General features: G+C 38.0%; 1 protein-coding gene across 3 annotated transcripts in view; it reads right to left on the bottom strand.

Annotated features, from left to right (window-relative positions):
* USP22 (ubiquitin specific peptidase 22) overlaps positions 1-17,690 on the bottom strand; it is a 190,537-nt gene that overhangs the window by 100,698 nt on the left and 72,149 nt on the right. For all 3 annotated transcript variants that reach the window (XM_067534089.1, XM_067534088.1, XM_067534087.1), the window contains exon 2: positions 7,774-7,906. In XM_067534089.1, the coding sequence (XP_067390190.1) occupies positions 7,774-7,906 (133 nt within the window). The remainder of the gene's footprint in view (positions 1-7,773; positions 7,907-17,690) is intronic.

The following is a 17,690-nucleotide window of genomic DNA, read 5'->3' as shown; positions in this document are numbered from 1 at the left end:
CTCCTCATTCTATCGCAACTCTCTTCTCTAGAGTTTCCCTATATCCCAGCTCTCAATGCTTCAGATAACACTGACAACTTCCTGCGTATCTTCACACAGAATTACAACCACTTCAATCAACAAAAGACTAGCAGCATCGTATTAATCACAGATACATTTCCATATTGCTCTCACTTTAAAATTTTGTTTATAAATTTGGTTGCCCTTACAAAAAAATATTTACAATCAGTGGCGTTGGAACAATTTTTATAGTGGGGGTCCTGAAAGCCACTCAACGAAACTGTAAACCCTGCATATGATGGAAACCACTTCCAGCCAGGGGGTGCTCCTACACCCCAGTGCCCCCGAGTTCCAGCACCCGTTTGCAATAGTTAATACACATGTGACTTGGGACGTCGAGATCCTAAATTAATCTTCCTTATGACATCTGCCTAAAAGAAGAAATGAGACGGATATGAATGATCCAGTATTTTAAACCAACTTTCTTCAGTAAGAAACACTAAATCAATAGGCTGATTTCTGAAGTTATAGCACAAAAGACTATTGGTCTTCAAAAGTTTCCTTGTCTTCTAGGAAGCAAAATGTGATTTGTTCATGGGCAGATAATAGTTTCTCCCTACTATAAGTAGAGATTGTTGCTGTGGATTCAGTGGTTTAGAGAATGGTTATTACAAGGTCAAGAAAGACTGTCATACGCTTGCATATTTTATTAATCTTTCTATCTCATTTTACCAAGAAGCACATCATCATCTCAAGAAATATCTACATGAAAAATAACTTCCATTACAAAACAAAATTTGAGCCAGTTTTGATTCTGCAAATAGCAAACGTATACACAACCGGACCTAACAGAACGTTCTTTTTAAATAAAAGAATAAATATCTGGTGTTAAAATCATAGGTTATAAAATATGGTGATACACATAATTTATGTAAGATTCCCCATGGGCATTACTTGTTAATGTGTGAAAGTTTTTAAATACCTTTGAAGAGTCCTGTGCAATTGGCAATGTTCTGGCTTTTTTCTCACTTTGGTACAGTACATGAACAATTTTTGTATTCATTATTTTTAATACTTTATATCACGCTGAGATATAAAAAACATTTTCCAGTGGATAGATTTTTTATTACAAAATAATGTTATTTCATTAAAAGTGTTCTGCCTGCAAGTAATAAGGGGTGTGACATCTTGATATTATTGCTTTCTTGATTTTCTAAATAAATAATGCTATTTTCTGTAAGAAAAGCTTAACAATGAAATGTTTTTGTGGCCATTTTTAATATAATGGACTATTCATTCCTATAGGAAAATTAGGGTTACTGATTAGTTTAGATAGTCATAGTAAGGGGTATTTTTATTTTGCTTTATTTTCCCCCTTTAAAATATGCTTCCAGATTTGTAGAGGGTTCTTAAGCCTTTCAAGGTATTTGGTTGTTGCACAAGATAGTAAGTCTCCTAAATAGGTTTGATATGCAAAACACTGCTAAATTTGAATCAAATTACAACTGTGGTATCTTATTTTCAGTTTAGGTGAATACTCCAAGTGCGCTGACCAAACACAAAATTTAATGTGGGGAAAATAAAGCCTCTTCTATCTCTAAGAATAAAATGCTTTAATTCTGTTTAATAAAAATATTTATTTAAATCTATTAGGAAACATTTGTCTATTAAAAACTCTGGGCAACCTTGTTCATTTTTAATCAAATTCTTCTCACATGACTCAGTAAGGCTGACCCATCTTATGAAATCTGCTTTTATCTGTGAAGTTAGCATTTCATTACTTATCTTTTGTATTTTTAATGTAAATTGGAATGCCAATACCCAGATAAATCTAGGTATTTATTCAAGTATGTGAAATATTATTTATGTAATAAGTGGTTCTAGCATCACTTCAAACAGTAAAGATAATGTGGTCATTCTTGTCCTGTTCCTCTTATCAAAGTAAATGGGGAAGACATGACACCATTTCTCAACTGAGAAGTCCATATATTGCATAGAGTATCTGCTGCCATTGTTCAAATTCTGTATCAAATTATTTCTAGCTTTTATAAGACACACTTGTTCCACTATAATATTGGAGTAAATTTTCTACTCTATTAGCAAAGATTGTAGCTATAATTTGTGTCCATGTGAGTTAGCAAAATGGCTTAATACAAAGAATGCAGTTTATCATCATCATCATCATCATCTGTGTTACCATAGCACCCAGGAGTCGTACTCATGGACCAGGATCCTATCATGGAAGGCGCTGTGCAAACGAAACAAAGAGTCCATGCAAAAAATCTGGTCTCCAGTTTCTGAATTACTATTCTTGTTTCTTTTAGGGTTGGGGGACTTCAAAAAATAAAATAAAACCCAAGTAACATTTTATAGAAATGTGTTCTATCTTGGGGCTTTCAATGGCACACATCATTGTAATATATAAGTGATTCCTAGGAGAACTGGACCCGCTTGCTTCTCTATATCGTGCCTCATGAAAAACCAATTGTAATCATGTCCAACATCACTTTGCTAGTTGCAGTGATAACACTTACATACTCAGAGTGACTTAACAACTGAATGAGGAAACCTAAAAATCAAACTATATATGTGTATACAAAACCAAATATTTTCAACATTACCATTATAGGAAAACATAAAGAAGCCTTTGTCAGCCACACCTGAATTTTCTCTCAAACACTAAGCATTGTGTGTGTCTATATACGCACGTGTGCATGCACACACACTCACTCTCTCGAAGCATATGCACAGCATTTTGCAGTAAGAAGGAAGTTAAGGATGCAGCAGCAGAAGTTATTTTTAAAACAAAATGTTTTCTGTAAGTCACAGTTTGGTTTTTAGAACTCGTGTAGATTGTTCGGCTGCTGGAATGTTCAATACTTTATCGTTTGCTGGAGGGAAAGAGAAAAACATTCTGTCATCAAAGTGGTTAGGTATGGAAGAATGAATCTGATGTTTGTGGAGTGAAGGATCTTCCTACTTTTGTAAATATAGCACATTCCTATTGAACTCAAGGGATATGATTTGATATATGATCCTGATTTATGCTCTCCTTTTAAATCTTTGATCATTCTTGCAGATTCCAGGATGTTTAGTTTATTGTACTACATAAAGATCCTTATAACAGCTGTACAGGATCTTATTCTTTTGCCCCAAGGTGATGGTCCTATTCAATTAGGCCTTTCTAGCTTGATTCCATCAGTTTTGACTTTAAGAAAAGTAAGCAGCCATTGTTTTATTTATTTAAAAGATTGACTTCAAGACTCTAGATGGTCAATTCATTATTGTCTGCCTGTGTTTTCTAGGTCTACATGTAGTTTTTTTTTTAATTTTCAATTAACAACTCTCTGGAGTTGCTCAGTCCACCCCATGTGCCTCTTTCTGATCTTTTAGGAAGAGTTTCCTCAATTCTTCTCTGTCCCTTCCCCTCACCACTGATGCTCAAGCCTTTACCCTGCATAGCTCATACCAACTGGAACAGCCATCAAGTATCCATCCCTTTGTCTTATTATCTAATTTAGAATTTTAGCAAAAAACTTCTTTTCTCCATTGCCTCTACATTTTAATTTCCTTCTCCCTCAACTAGTAATCCTATATAGTAATTTGGGATACAGCAAGTTAAGGATATGATATTAAATAGTTATGTGTTATCTTGGGATACCATTTGTAAAATTCTTTTAAAGAGTTGTTTATGGGATTGTGTTACAGGAAATATTCTCAATTTCAATTATTTTATGCTCCCGGGGGCTCTGTGTAAGCTCCAATGCGTGTCTCCCTCACCAACAGAAGATGGTCCAATAAATGGTAATACCTCACCCACCTTGTCTCTCTAATAGCAAATACAAAACATTCAAAATCATTTTTTTTAATACCCATTAATTACAACGAAGAGGTTCTACCCATCTTTGAGTTATAGTGCAATTCTAGCTTTATTTCCTTATAATGTCAGCTAACTCAAATAAAACTACAATTTTGTCAGATAATCACATGTATTAAACATATGGTTATGCAAGGGTGTTAGCACTTTTTGCATGCCTCCACAGCTAATCTCTGCTCCCTAAATCTGCCTCTTTTCTTGAAGAAAAATACTTAAATCCTAAAGAATAAGGACAGTTATAGAAGATAATGCTACTTGTAAAGCTATGCTCTTCTGATAAATACAGAAATGCCACTACGGATCCAGGAGAACTCAGTATTCTTTTTTCTTTAAAAAACAAAAATTCACTTTGCAAACAGAAAATGTCAGAATCAATGAGGAGTGTATCAGTTTTGCTGGTGCTTTATTAACAAGGTAAACTGCACAACATGAAAGTCCCAGATTCTAAAAAAATCCCTATTTTTTTTTACCGTTGCCAAAAAGCAGCTGGCCATGCATTGTATTAGTCTGCTGAAATCTAGATACTGAGATTCAACACTCAGCGTCAATTAGTCAGGTTGTGTCTAACAAGTTAGTTTCTTGGTCTAAATGAAGTAAGGTAAACGTAAGGCAAAGGACTTCTTTTTAGGCTAGTCCTGTTTCAAGAGAATAGTATGTCATTGCAACGCACGCTTCTAACAGAATGGACGCAACTGTGGGTTAGGGAAAACTGCAGTAACTTCACAGTCCAATATGTCTAGAAAATTTAATGGTGGAGCAGACCACTGGGTCTTGTTTCCCCATGGGCTATCTGGACTTCCTTTGTCCTCATAATGTTCTCTCTTTCTTTCAGCCTATGTTAATAAAAGGGGAAAATGCAGGGTTACAAACCAATCTTAAATGTGCCAAATTCACTGAGACTTCAGGTTAAAGCATCTAAAAAACTGATTTTCCATTGCCTTACTTTTTCAGAAAGTTTTGTTCAAATGGATTTAAGAGTTGCCGGAAATCCAATTCATTTGGACTAAAATTACATCTTTTTATTTGGGAAAGAGGGCATAAAAATAAACCATTTTTAGAATTAAACCACCATAGAAGATTAGAGTCAGAAGGGACCTCAGGAGATCATCTAGTTAGAAGGTCATCTAGTGGTTATAGTCAGAAAATTAACCCAAAAAGGTTTGATCTTGATGCTCCTACATTATATTCACTCAATTTACAAAATCAAAACAACATTCTTAACTATCATGATTACAAACACAACTTATCTCAAAGTAAGAGTAGATTCTTTTAGTCTTCTAGGTCACGCAACAGCGAAGGCTGCAGAAAAAAGGGTTACTAACTTTCCGTAACTGTTCAAGATGTGTTGCTCCTGTCCGTTCCAATGTAGGTGTGTGCTCACCCCGAGCACCACTGCCGGAAAGTTTTCCCCTCTGGGAAATCCATGAAAATGGCTCTGGTGCCCCCTGGAGTCACACCTTCATAGCATCGGTATATAGGGCCCTGCTCCCCACCGTCCCCTCAGTTCCTTCTTGCCAGCTAACTCCAACAGAGGGACTAAGATCTAAGATGGGGGTGTGTGTGTGTGTGTGTGTTGGAATGGACACAAGTTACACATCTTGAAGAACAACAGTTACAGAAGGTTAATAACTGTTTTTTCTTTTTCCAGTGCTTGCTCATTTCCATTCCAATGTAAGTTACTCCCCAAGCAGATATAGGAGGAAGGTTCAAAGTTCATTAACAAATAGACTGTAGCACCGCTCTGCCGAATCCAGCATCCTCTCTGGCCTGCTAAGTGATGGCACAGTGAATTACAAAAGCATGGGCTGAAGACCACATTGCCGCTCTACAGATGTCCTGGATGGGAACCCGTGCCATGAATGGAGCTGAAGACTCTTCTGCCCTTGTGGAATGTGCCATCAGGGCTGGAGCAGGGACTTTTGCCAGGTCGTAGCATGTACAGATACAAGAAGTGATCCACAATGACATTCTCTGGGCTGAGACTGAGAGACCTCTCATCCTGTCTGCCACCACCATGAAAAGCTGAATAGTTTTCTGAAACAATTTAGTCCTTTCTATGTAGAAGGCAAGCACTTGCCTGACATCTAGTGAATGAAGTCTCTGTTCCTGCCTGTTGGCATATGGCTTCAGGTAGAAGACCATGATAAAAATGTACTGGCTATTGTGGAATTGTGACACCGCCTTTGGGAGGAAGGCTGGGAGAGGGCGCAGTTGGACCTTGGCCTTGAAGACCATGTATGGAGCTTCTCAAATAAGGGCCCTATTCTCCAAGATCCTTCTGGTCGAGGTGATGGCCAGGAAGGCCACCTTCCAGGACAAGTAGAGTAAAGCACATGTTGCCAAGGGCTTGAATGGGGGACTGGTGAGCCTTGAGAATACCAGGTTGAGGTCCCAGGGCAGGATAGGCTGTCTCACCTGTGGGTACAGTCTGTACAGCCCCTTGAGAAAGTGACTACAGATCAAGTTTGCAAAGATGTACCTGCCCATTCACCCATGGGTGAAAAGCCGAAATCATAGCCAAGTGGACTCTAATCGAGGACACAAATAGCCCTTTGCTGCTTCAGGTGTAGCAAATAGTCCAGAATACACGGTACTGATGATTGCATGGGCAAGACCCTTTCTGCGCTGACCAGATTGAGAACCTTTTCCACTTTGCCAGATACGTGGTCCTGGTGGATGGCATTCTGCTCCCTAGAACAAATTCTTGAACCAGAGCATGCAAGCTCCAAGGGGTTCAGCTATACAGCTTCCAGGCAGTGAGATGAAGGGAGTCGAGATTCGGGTGATGAAAGAGTCCATGATCCTGGGACATGAGATTCAGAAACAGAGGTAGGTTGATTGGTATTTCGAATGAAAGGTCCAGAAAAGTGGTGAACCAGTGCTGGCGAGACCAGGCTGAGACTATCAGGATCAGGCTAGTTCCTTCCTTTCTGACCTTCAGCAGGAACTTGTGTACGAGAGGAATGGAGGGGGATGCATAGTAGAGACGGTCTCTCTAAGGGAGGAGAAATGTGTCCATGAGTGAGCCAAAGCTATGGTTCAGAAAGGAACAGAACTGCAGACACTTTTAGTTGTGTCTGTCACAAACTGATCTGGGGAGTTCCCCACCTCTGGAAAACGTCCTTCAAAATGTCTGGGTGGATGGTGCATTTGTGATTGGACAAGGAACTGCTCAGGACGAGTGCACACCTACATTGGAATGGACATGAGTAAGTATTCAAAGAAGAATCTGAGCATTATGCTGATGCTATTGAAGCGGAATGAGAGAAAGCTCTTCTACTATCAGCTTTATACTTCTGACTGCAGCTGAACAATATTCTTGTTGTTAATCTAATTACATGACTAAAAACATGCAAGGACAGAACTGCAGAAACCTGTTTTGTTTTTAATGTAACAGACTAATTTTTCTGAACATAACCACATTAATGTTCACTGTGGAAGCAATGATAAATATTGATTTGACATTTTGTTTTAAAATGTGAGAAGATCACGTTTATATTAATTCAAAAAATTAAAAATTAAAAACTGAAATAGCAATAAAAAAACCAAGCATAAACTTAAAATCAAGAACAGTTATAACAGGGCTTTTTTCCTTTAATTTTTTTCTACATCTTTTTAGCCCAGAAAGATGAGTTGAAATAAGAAGTTGCAATCATGGAAAGTTAAATTACAACACGGAATGAAACTATGTTGCAATGAAAACATAAACAAATAGAGTTTAAGCTACACTGAGTTTAAAATAGTTCAAGAGATCTAGTCCAGGCAAACTTTAGATGGACCTTCCCATCTAATGAGCAAATTACTGATATATGCCACAAAGATTGAAGCCCAGAAAAAACAAACAAATATACATTGGGTTACAAGGACTAGTGACGGATTCCAGAAGGATGGCTCACCTAAGTTGTGTCGTTTTGTCTTCGCGTGCTCGTGAATATGTTTCTTTGTAAAACAGCCAAAGAAGACACAATAGAGGCAAGAGTGGAGTCTGTTCAGGTGGGCACCACACATGTGACAAATGCACGACTTTGCCTGAAATACAGAAATGGACATTAATTATGAACAGGAAATCCCTATTTACAAAAGGCAGCATTCTGTTAACTCTTTAATCCATTTATTTTGCATTTATGAGGAAACTGTATGGTAGAAATAAATTGCAAATGAGTTTAACTGAGCGCATGTGAAGAGTGCCAGACTGACAGCAGGGATAACTGGAGTTCTCTCTCCATAGACCAAGTAAAACTACAAGCAGTAACAGTACAAACTACTCCATTGCCCCAAACATTTCATAACCTTGCTCTGGTGAAAGTCATGTCTAGGAATAGCTAAAATCCATACCCATCACAGTTGCTAGCTTCTCTATTACGTATACCAACAATGGTGTCAATTACGAGATGTTTCTGACACCTTCCATTAGCAGATGGCAGAACACCATAAGCTGATTTCATATAGGCCAACCAGCTACGTAAGTCCTTTGGTCACTAACTAAACTGGGCTGGGTTTGAAGCAAGTTTGGAAGGTGAAAGAGAGTATCTTTCCCTCCACCATACAGTCCGGCAAGATATTTAATGAAAACTACTGTGGGTTATTTGAAGTGAAGAAGCACACAACCCTAACATGAGAGTTGCTTTCCTGTTGCTATGGTACATTTTAACTAGTAACCCTGGCAAACAAGTGTTCAAAAATAGGAAGGAAAGGTAGATGTTTAAGACTTGGTCTGATCTGAACTCTTCTTTAAATCAATATTCCATAATTTTTCTTCCATTAAGTGCCCAACTCAGATGTGTCAATAAATCCCTTGGGAGACTTCTGTTATTCCTAGTTGAATGCAAACAAATACGAAGAATAGAAGGATAACAAGGCCAAAAAAGCACCACAAACTATTCAGCAGTAAATATTTTACGTTTCATATTTTATATTTGTTTGCACTCTGGCAGCCAAAATGATTCAAGTTTAAATCATTCCTTAGTATCAGGATGATGTGGACAACAATTATAGCAACAAATAAATAAGTTAACCCAGAAACCAAGAGAATGGTGTTCAAATTCAGATATCCACTTCAATATGGTAGTTTAACTACTCTGTAACAGCTCAAAGCTACAAAGAGCACTTCAGGATAATATGAGCACCACTATAGTCAATGAATGTGAAAACAGAACTTTTTTATGCTGAAATCCAGTGATACGTTTTCCTGATGTTAACTGAACACTCTAATACAAAACTCTAGGTTAACTTTTTAAAGGCAATAATCCACTAATCTATACAATATGTATGATCCACAACAAACCCCGAAGAGTTCACCTTTAACAGCCTTTACCCTGTCTGCCATCACTTGCACTAATGCCAAATAAAGTATCAGTTTGATACTATTTTCTAGACTGACATTTTGCGTTCACAACACTCGATGTAAAAATCAGCCAAGAATCTTAGTCTACTGCACTGTGACTTATTTTTAGCCCTTTCAAAAGTGGTCTTAAATCTTGAGTATCACATATTGTAAGTTCAAAGTTCCCAAAAGTCTTGTTAAATGAAAGTAGATCAGTTAAATCTAACAGCACACACCTACAGTAAAATATTTTAAATAGGACCAACGCCTACCACCACCAACACAATTTATATCTAAAGAAAAATGTTGCAAATCTGTCAAACTGATGTTTAAACAGTGTTCTGTGGCTACAAAAGCTAAATATGATCAACCTATCCGTTAGAGATTGTTGCTATGACAACAGCTCTAGCAACTGGCTGTTTTACTTCTTAGCAAATTGTAGATGAGAAGTCTTTTAGCATTAAATGTATTGTAAATACAAGACAATGAGTGTGCAGAAACTGCTGAAATTCCTAGTTTTACTGCCTTTAACTATCCCTTCATAAATACTCATGTAATTTTAATTCAGTCAAAATTAAGCAGAACAAATGAAAAGGTAAATAATATAGTGTAATTATGAGGTAATTCACAATCTTTATTTAAAAAAATCACAAGACCCATGTTAATACATTAAGAGTTAGAAACCCTTGAGACAGGACTTGAGTCTTCTACATGGCTGGGCTCTATTCATGTAAATTATTGGTACAGAAGACAGTGGTGACTAAAAGCATGTCCTTACTGTTAACTATTTTTCAGCCCAGCTTCCAAAAAAGACCTGACCCACTAGGCCAACTAAGCCATGAAACCAGCACATAGTACACACAAGGGAACTGACAAGGCACTTTATGAATTATTCATTAGCCCAGGATAAATAAGTCAATTTCTAAATGGGTGCTGTTTTCTACACTCAGTACCGCAACACACTCAACAGGAGTTAAAGGAAAAGGGCAGGAATGACAAATAAATTGGGTTGTTGACACTCCCTGCTGTCTTAAATTAATAACAAACTTCTGACAATTCACCACCTAAAGGATAGCAAATCATCAAAACGCTGGTGCAGAAAGTTAATGCACCATCCTGACAGAGTCCTAAACGGACAGTCCTCCTTTGCATGCCAGTTTCTGTTTCAAAATCCCTTTTTCTGGGGTAGCATAAGCTTCAAGTGAAGGGACAGCAGCATGTTGGGCACGTAGTGAATTGGATATAGAAAGCAGTTTGTGTCTTCACAGCGGTCCCTCTAAGCAATGTAGTAGATCAGAATGGCTAAATTCTGTCCCTGTCCATGTAGACTGTGGCTATAATAAAAAAGACTATAATAAAGTTTAGCTGTTGTAAATCAATCCTCTATATTGCCAGCTATTTGAGAAGTAGCTTCAAAAACAATTTTCACTGAGCTGAAACTCAGATTAATAAATAATAATATCCTTTATTTACAAGTTTTCAAGAACAGAGACTGAAGGAGTCTTGCCTTTATTTTCATCCTAAGCAATAAATCAAAGCATGTTCAGAAATCAAGCTGTTTTCAGACCTGGGTTTGGAAATCAACCAATGACTTTAGATCTCTTGTGGCCAGTGAACAATATTCCAATAGATTTATTAAATAAAAGGAAACAGATAATACTATTAAAAAGTACGGGGGCAGCTTAAGGGGCTAAATGGTTTCAATCAAGACTTTTTAGTATAATTATATGGGGTAACTTTTAAAGCTGTTCCAAGAATCACAGTGATGAGCTGACAATATTTTAGCAAGGTCGCCCAAATTCCTTTGTTTTATGATAATTCTCCATCAGTGGTGTGTGTTGGAAGACAGTGAAGAACCAGAAATCTACACCTGTTTTTACCATTTAACGTTCCTCCCCCGGCCCAAACCAAACACCTCTCATACACACAAAAACACAGAATAAAGAATGCGAGGGGATGGGGATGGAACAGCATTTGGCACTTGATTTTTTTAAATGCATGTCAAAAGCACCTAGTACCTTTGGATGGGTACTTTACTTCTCTAAAGAACAAAAAAAAGTTATGCACACTTCTCTAGAAGGCTTATACCTAAGATCAGGAGATAAAAGTACTCTTTTACAAGGTAGTATTCAGCAGTGTCCAAAGAGAGGTGAACTCCTGAGACAAGGAGGCACCATTCATTTTAGTAAAATTTTCATCTGGGGTGCTTGTGAGCACCCACCAAGTTTTATAGTAATTATTAGGCATAAAAACGAGGTGACTCCAGAATAAAGAAGAAAAACTTTATCAATACCAAGAAACTGAAGGGTGCCTGGCAGCCTATATATATTTTTTTTTAAATTTCAAACCAGCAAACACAACCATAATACTAGAAGGGAGAATGTGTTTAAGCTAAAAGTTCATTTGCTCTAACATTAGAATTACTGCTACTGATAGTTTGCATTTCTCTAGCACCTTCCATTTGAAAATTCTCAAGAGCTCTACAAACAAGAAAATTCAGCCTCAACAACGTCTGAGGTGGGCAAGTATTCCCAATCCTCTTTCACCCTGCCCCCATACCAATTATCCAGATACAAAACGTGAGTTACAGAACGGATAAGCAGCTTGCCCAAGATTACACAGGAAATCTGTGGCAGAGCCACGAATAGAACTCAGTATCCTGAATCCCCAGTCCTGACACTGATGTGTGAACGGAAATGAAGAGCGCTGTAAATCCAAGGTGGTTTTTTTTTTTTTTTTTTTTTAATTAAATCATGCTATCTGGAAAACAGATTCAATCTGAGAAAATACACCTGGTGTCAATGGAAAGACAACCAATTGACTTCAGTGAACCTTGGATCAGGACCCTAGTGGCAGAAACCAAATGCTTCCTCAACAGATAGTAAGAGTCACATTTCCTTTAGTGTGTGCATTTTAAGTAAAAGAACCGCTGCTCTAGAAGGTCATCCATACTGTTTACGATTTATAACTCTTTCACTAATCTTGCAACATGTAGATTACAGTATCTGTAAGCACTTTTAAAAATTCTTTTGTAACCTCTTTACAATCATCCATATTACAATCCTTGTGTCTTGCACAAGGATAGTACACAAGAGGCAACAGGAGGCATGTGAAGCTGGAACCTTTTCCCTGTGCCTCTCTCTCAAATGACAAATGCATTAATAGTCACAAAAGGCTGTGGTACAAGAGATCATTGACGCTTTCTACACATTTAAGATGCAGGCCTAAAAGCAATCCTAATGGTGAAATTTCTTTTGTGTTAAAGCCTTCCAGGAGGAGAAAGCCAATAATAAACTAAGGCAGGCAAGATTTATTACTCCTGAGGTGTCAGAAGTATGCTGAAAATAATGAACTCAGGTCAAATCTGCCTTGTGATGTTTCTGGCCATCTTAGCAATCACCACTTTACCAGCATTTATTTACAAGATTCATTGCATTGCTTCTCTAAAACGGGTATGCCACAAGCCCTGTTCCTGGCCATTAAATCGGTAGATTATATTTTATAGGTGGATTTCATATAGCCAGGAACTAAAGAAAGACTTTAAACCTAACAATTGATGATTGCTTTAAAAAAAAAAAAAAAAAAAAAAAAAAAGTCAGAAGTCATTTTCTAACAAGGAACTGATTCTATAACTATTTTGTGATCTGGCATCTCACCACATCTCTTAGCAATGTAAGGATAATTCAGGGTAGCTATGGGAGATGATGTGTGTTTCTCATGCCTCAACCTTTTTTTTTTTAAATCAATCAATTTAAAAGTGTTGTTTGCTCACTTCCTGGGAAGAAGTTTGTAATCACTAATGTTCTTCATAACAGAAACTCATCAAATCTGGGGAAGAATTTCCCCCTACGTAGTGTCTCTTTTTTTTCATCCAGTCCTATCAGGGTCATGTGCGTGCTGCATGCTGGTAACAGCATATTTCATATGAATTTAGAAAACACATAAAATGTCTGTCTCCAAAATAATATTAAGATGATTCAGTGAAATATAGGAACCCCCAAAAATGGCTTGTTCAACAGATTCATTCAGATTTTTTTTCTGCTGTAATAACGGAGTAGTTATAGGTAGCAAAGGAGTTAAGACATTTCAGTTCTATTACAAGGCAAATCTAAAATTGAATAATTTGTTCTATATTGGTAGGCTTATTGCCCACTATTGTAAATACCAGAGAAAAAATACATCACGTAATACATTGTCAACTTTCTGCTTAATCAGGGCAGGATGGGGGCTGATGAAAGTGCTCTTAGAACTTTCCTATAAAGAGAACATCTGGCTCCAATTAGTTGTGCACAAGTTAGAACACCAAAATGCTGTTAAGTTTATAGTTAAAAATGAAACAGCCTACCTTGTTAAGTCACATCATTTTTCTCAATTTAAGTATGAATTAAAATATACCATTACAGCCACCCAAATGGCATAGTTTGCTCTCCTGAATTCAGTTCATCTACTCTGGAACAAATTCCAAATTCTGGGGTCAGGGAAACTGACCTATTCTGATTCCGCCTACACTGAAAAACGAAAAACGAAAACAAAAATGCTGCTCATCATGTTGTGAAAGAGGCTCAAATACAGTCTTCTCAGACAACAATTTCTTGTCTTCACCCTACACAGACTGTCAAAACTTCTTCCCCCATTACACCTTCACCTTACAGAGAATGCATCTCAGCAGGAGTAGGTTCCTCCTGCCCTTATAAAAGAAACAGTACTCTGATCCCTCCTACAGAATAATATGTGAATGAAACTTAACTATTAGAACATCAGGGTCTGTTTACTTAGGCTAACCTCACAACTTTTTTGAAAAAAAATTTAGCTGCACAATGTAAACTGCTATAAAGACACAAAGCCAAATGTTATTTCTGCAATCTTTTTTTTTCCCCTTATATTTTTCAGTTCCAAGCCTTGTTGCTTTCCCTTTATTTATATCCAAGTGTAAGTGTAAAAAAGCCACACACAAGCAAGAAAAATAAATGGTTATACTAGGGAGACCACAAGGAAAACAAAATTCACAATGCTGGACGCCACTGCTGGAACATCTTGTTAAAAAATTCCCTTTGTGCTAAAGAAAGATCTTGGGTTAGGCTACAGAACTGGGAAACATGAGACCAGTCTTCTACTATCAGTTCTGTAATAGTAAGCCAGACTTACTATTTGGTCTTGGGCAAGTTATTTTACCTCTGTGCCTCAATTTCATCACCTGTAAAATGCAATGAGACTGAACTTATTAGTGTTTGTGAGGTGTTCTAAGACCCTGGTGGTCTGTGCCACAGAACTACTCATAAATTGATAAAAATTGCCCTTAAGGAAAGTGTTTTCTGTATCTGCAGTTGGTTTGTTATAATGATAGCATTCATGACTGGTTTTTCTTGCTCACTAGCCATCCACAAAGGCAGTTTGGCTGAATATATTTGTTTGGTCCAGGCTCCCCCTCCCTTTTTCTCATCCACAGCTAGAGAGCTGCTGTTGACACAAAAATAAGGGCTGTCTTGAAATGAGGGAAAATTGCTTTTGAGAGGAATAAGGATAAAAATGTATCACAAAACTGAAAATGAAACATCCAGGTCACATGAATCCTTGTGTCTTTGGACAAATGACTTTTAGCTAGGTCATTCAGACAATTGTAAATATAGATGTTTTCTCTCTCATTTGAAAGGTAAACTGTTCATGAACTAGGAAAAAAACCGTGGCAGGATTAGCCAAAGGCAGAAAAGCCATCACCATAAATTGGTGGCGCTTACCCTAGATTGCAGATATGGAAAAAAAAACACCATGGCAAGATATAAATCATGTAGATAAACCTCTGTAAGATCTATGGAACACATGCAGTATATAGAGGGACTATTTCCTAACATGACAGTGTAAGAAAAAGACTGAGAATCCATCTGTTAAACTGTCTTCTAGAGGGATCAGTTGAGAGCAGATATGATTAGATCCAGTCTGGTTCTTAAATTCTGAAGGGCCTCCAACACCTTTTGAACAAACATCTGTTTTGCCCTAGACCATGAAAAATATGGACTAGTTACCCTGGAAACCTTTATACAAGTAGAAAATTTCCCTATGTCCAGTAAATTCTCAGTGGATGGATGATCTGCTTGCTTTTCTTCTCTAGACTGAGCAGGTGAAGAAGAGGAAGTGAAGTGGGCCTCTGGCAATTATATCCTACCCGAATGGCTGCAGAGCCTGTTGGCTGGCTGTGGTGACAGCCCAAGAGAAATAACAGTATTTGAGCCCCTCTGAATCAGCAAGGATTCATTTTCTATTGCTCTTATATGAGATTCTGGGACATCTTCACTGAATGGTAGTTGATCTAATTTCTAACTACCACCATGTAACAAAGGAACGGATCGGTCTCATTTGGAAGAAGATAGAATCTAAGATCTGGTCAACACCTAAAACTTAGCTTGACCTAGATACATTGCTCAGGGGTGTGAAAAACGTCACACCAAATACAAAGCAGTTAGGTCAACCTAAAACCCATTGTACACGCAGCTAGATCAATGGAAGAATTATTCCATCAAACTAGCTACTGCCTCTCAAGGGGGTGGATTTACTAGAGCAACAGAAAAACCCCTTCCATCACTGTAGTAAGTGCCTACAATACAGCAGCAGAGCTTCAGATGTGCTGTCCTTATAACGCAGACATAACAAAAGAGGCTGCAAAAAGGCTTCTCTTAAAAGCAGCTTTTATGTTTAAAAAAAAAAAAAAAAAAAAAAAAAAAAAAAAAGTCCCAACACATTGTCCACGTGTTAGGGTATTACGAAGGAAGAACCTAGTGCTAAATTAGTAACATCATGGGCAATGTCAGTTAATAGGGCTGCTTTGATGAATTTCAGATGCTTTTTGGAATCCTGCAAAGTATTTCTTTAGAAGGTTGACTGAGTTAAGAGAACAGTCTCCTTGTTGTGACCAAACACGCCATGGTTTCTCTTTGGCCAGAGAAGGAAATTTCAATGCCTCGTTTCACAGAGCTGTCCATTTTTTTTGGTCTACGAAGATCTTTGTGTGTGTTGGTCCAGCCTACAAGAGTCATTAAGATCTTTCTGGAATGATTACTCTGCTTGCTTAGAATCAGGAAGAAGAATCAGTGTTTAAGGACACAGGGAAATAGTTACTTTTGTACTGATATAGTTGGTACAAGACTAGTGACATTCTATTAATTCCAAATGGGCCATTTCTCGTTCACCACTTTTTCCAAAGATTACTGGAAGTCCAGTTTTTAAATGGTCATACTTAATTCAGCAAAACAAGATCCCCAATTATCCTCCACATACGATTCATTCCTCCAGAATGTATCATATCAATTTGATCATCCAGTTCATCCTCATGAATCAGCCTCTCATAACCATCAGACTCGCATAGTTCCTAGATTTGTGTGTAAAGGTGAAAAGAGGTCAATTTATTAATTTTCCAGGGTTCCAGTTAGATTTTAAAGCAGAAATCTAGCAAACTAGGTTTGCCAATATATTAAAATCCAAACAGGTTAACCCCTTTTACTGAGTTGAGGCAGCTTAGCTGAGGAGTTTAATGCTGGGTTCTTTTCAGGTCAACTTTTAACTTTAACAGTATCTCTCACATCAGGAAACTTGCTTATTCATAACTAACCAACAATTTATTAATTCACACAGAACCACATTAATATATAGTCAGCTGTTCACTGCTCAACTGCAGATATAACCAATTGTGTATACTACCCACACAATACAGTCCTGCAAGCAATTATCACAGACTGGAGTTGAGGCTCCATTGTTATAGCAAAAAACAATGCAAATTCACAAGCGTTTTTTTTTTTTTTTTTTTAAATGACATTTACGCTTGGACTTATGAAGGAGTTAAATAACTGTAGATTGTCTTACTAAGTCTACAGTTTCTAATGAGACCTCAAGTAAGCACATTTTAGATTATGATAAAAACAGAAAGAGAAATACAATCTTTGAGATGAAATCTCACTTCTCATCCTCTTCACACTGGGATGGGAGAGCACACAGCTGGTCCAGGCATCAATTGCATTTAACACAAGAAGCTGAAGAATCCTAAGTCAACTCTCTTGAGCTAGGGCTACCATATGCCTGGGTTTTTCTGGACACTGCCTCTTTTTTGAGCCTCCATCTTCTGTCCAGATGGATTTTCAAACAACAGGCAATGTTCAGGATTTTTTCAGAACAGATGCTGCAGTTCAGACAGAGCCCCGATTGATCCACTTCCTGATTGGCCCCCTCCTCAGCATCGGCAGTTGATTGGTCCATTCCCTTACAGCCACAGCTGCCAGCTCCCACCCATCCAGACCATGGCTCCCTGCCCTGGGGAGAGGGTCACCCAGGGAGGTGCGCTGACTGACAGCCGTCGCTGTGTTCTGGGCTTGGACCAGCCACCCTGCCATCCTGATAGGGAGCGATATTGCCCCCCACATCCAGTGAGTACCTCCACCACAGGCGCCCCTTCAGCTCCCCCAACTGCAGTCCCCCTCCTCACTCCTCTCCCCTGCAGGGTCTCTT

This window comes from Emydura macquarii, unplaced genomic scaffold (genome assembly GCF_026122565.2).
Source record: "Emydura macquarii macquarii isolate MOO-44397 ecotype Brisbane River unplaced genomic scaffold, CSIRO-AGI_Emac_v2 contig_3390, whole genome shotgun sequence".
In the NCBI taxonomy this organism is placed as follows: domain Eukaryota; kingdom Metazoa; phylum Chordata; order Testudines; family Chelidae; genus Emydura; species Emydura macquarii.
Note: the sequence above shows the minus strand (reverse complement) of the source record. Positions and strands in the feature narration are given on the sequence as shown.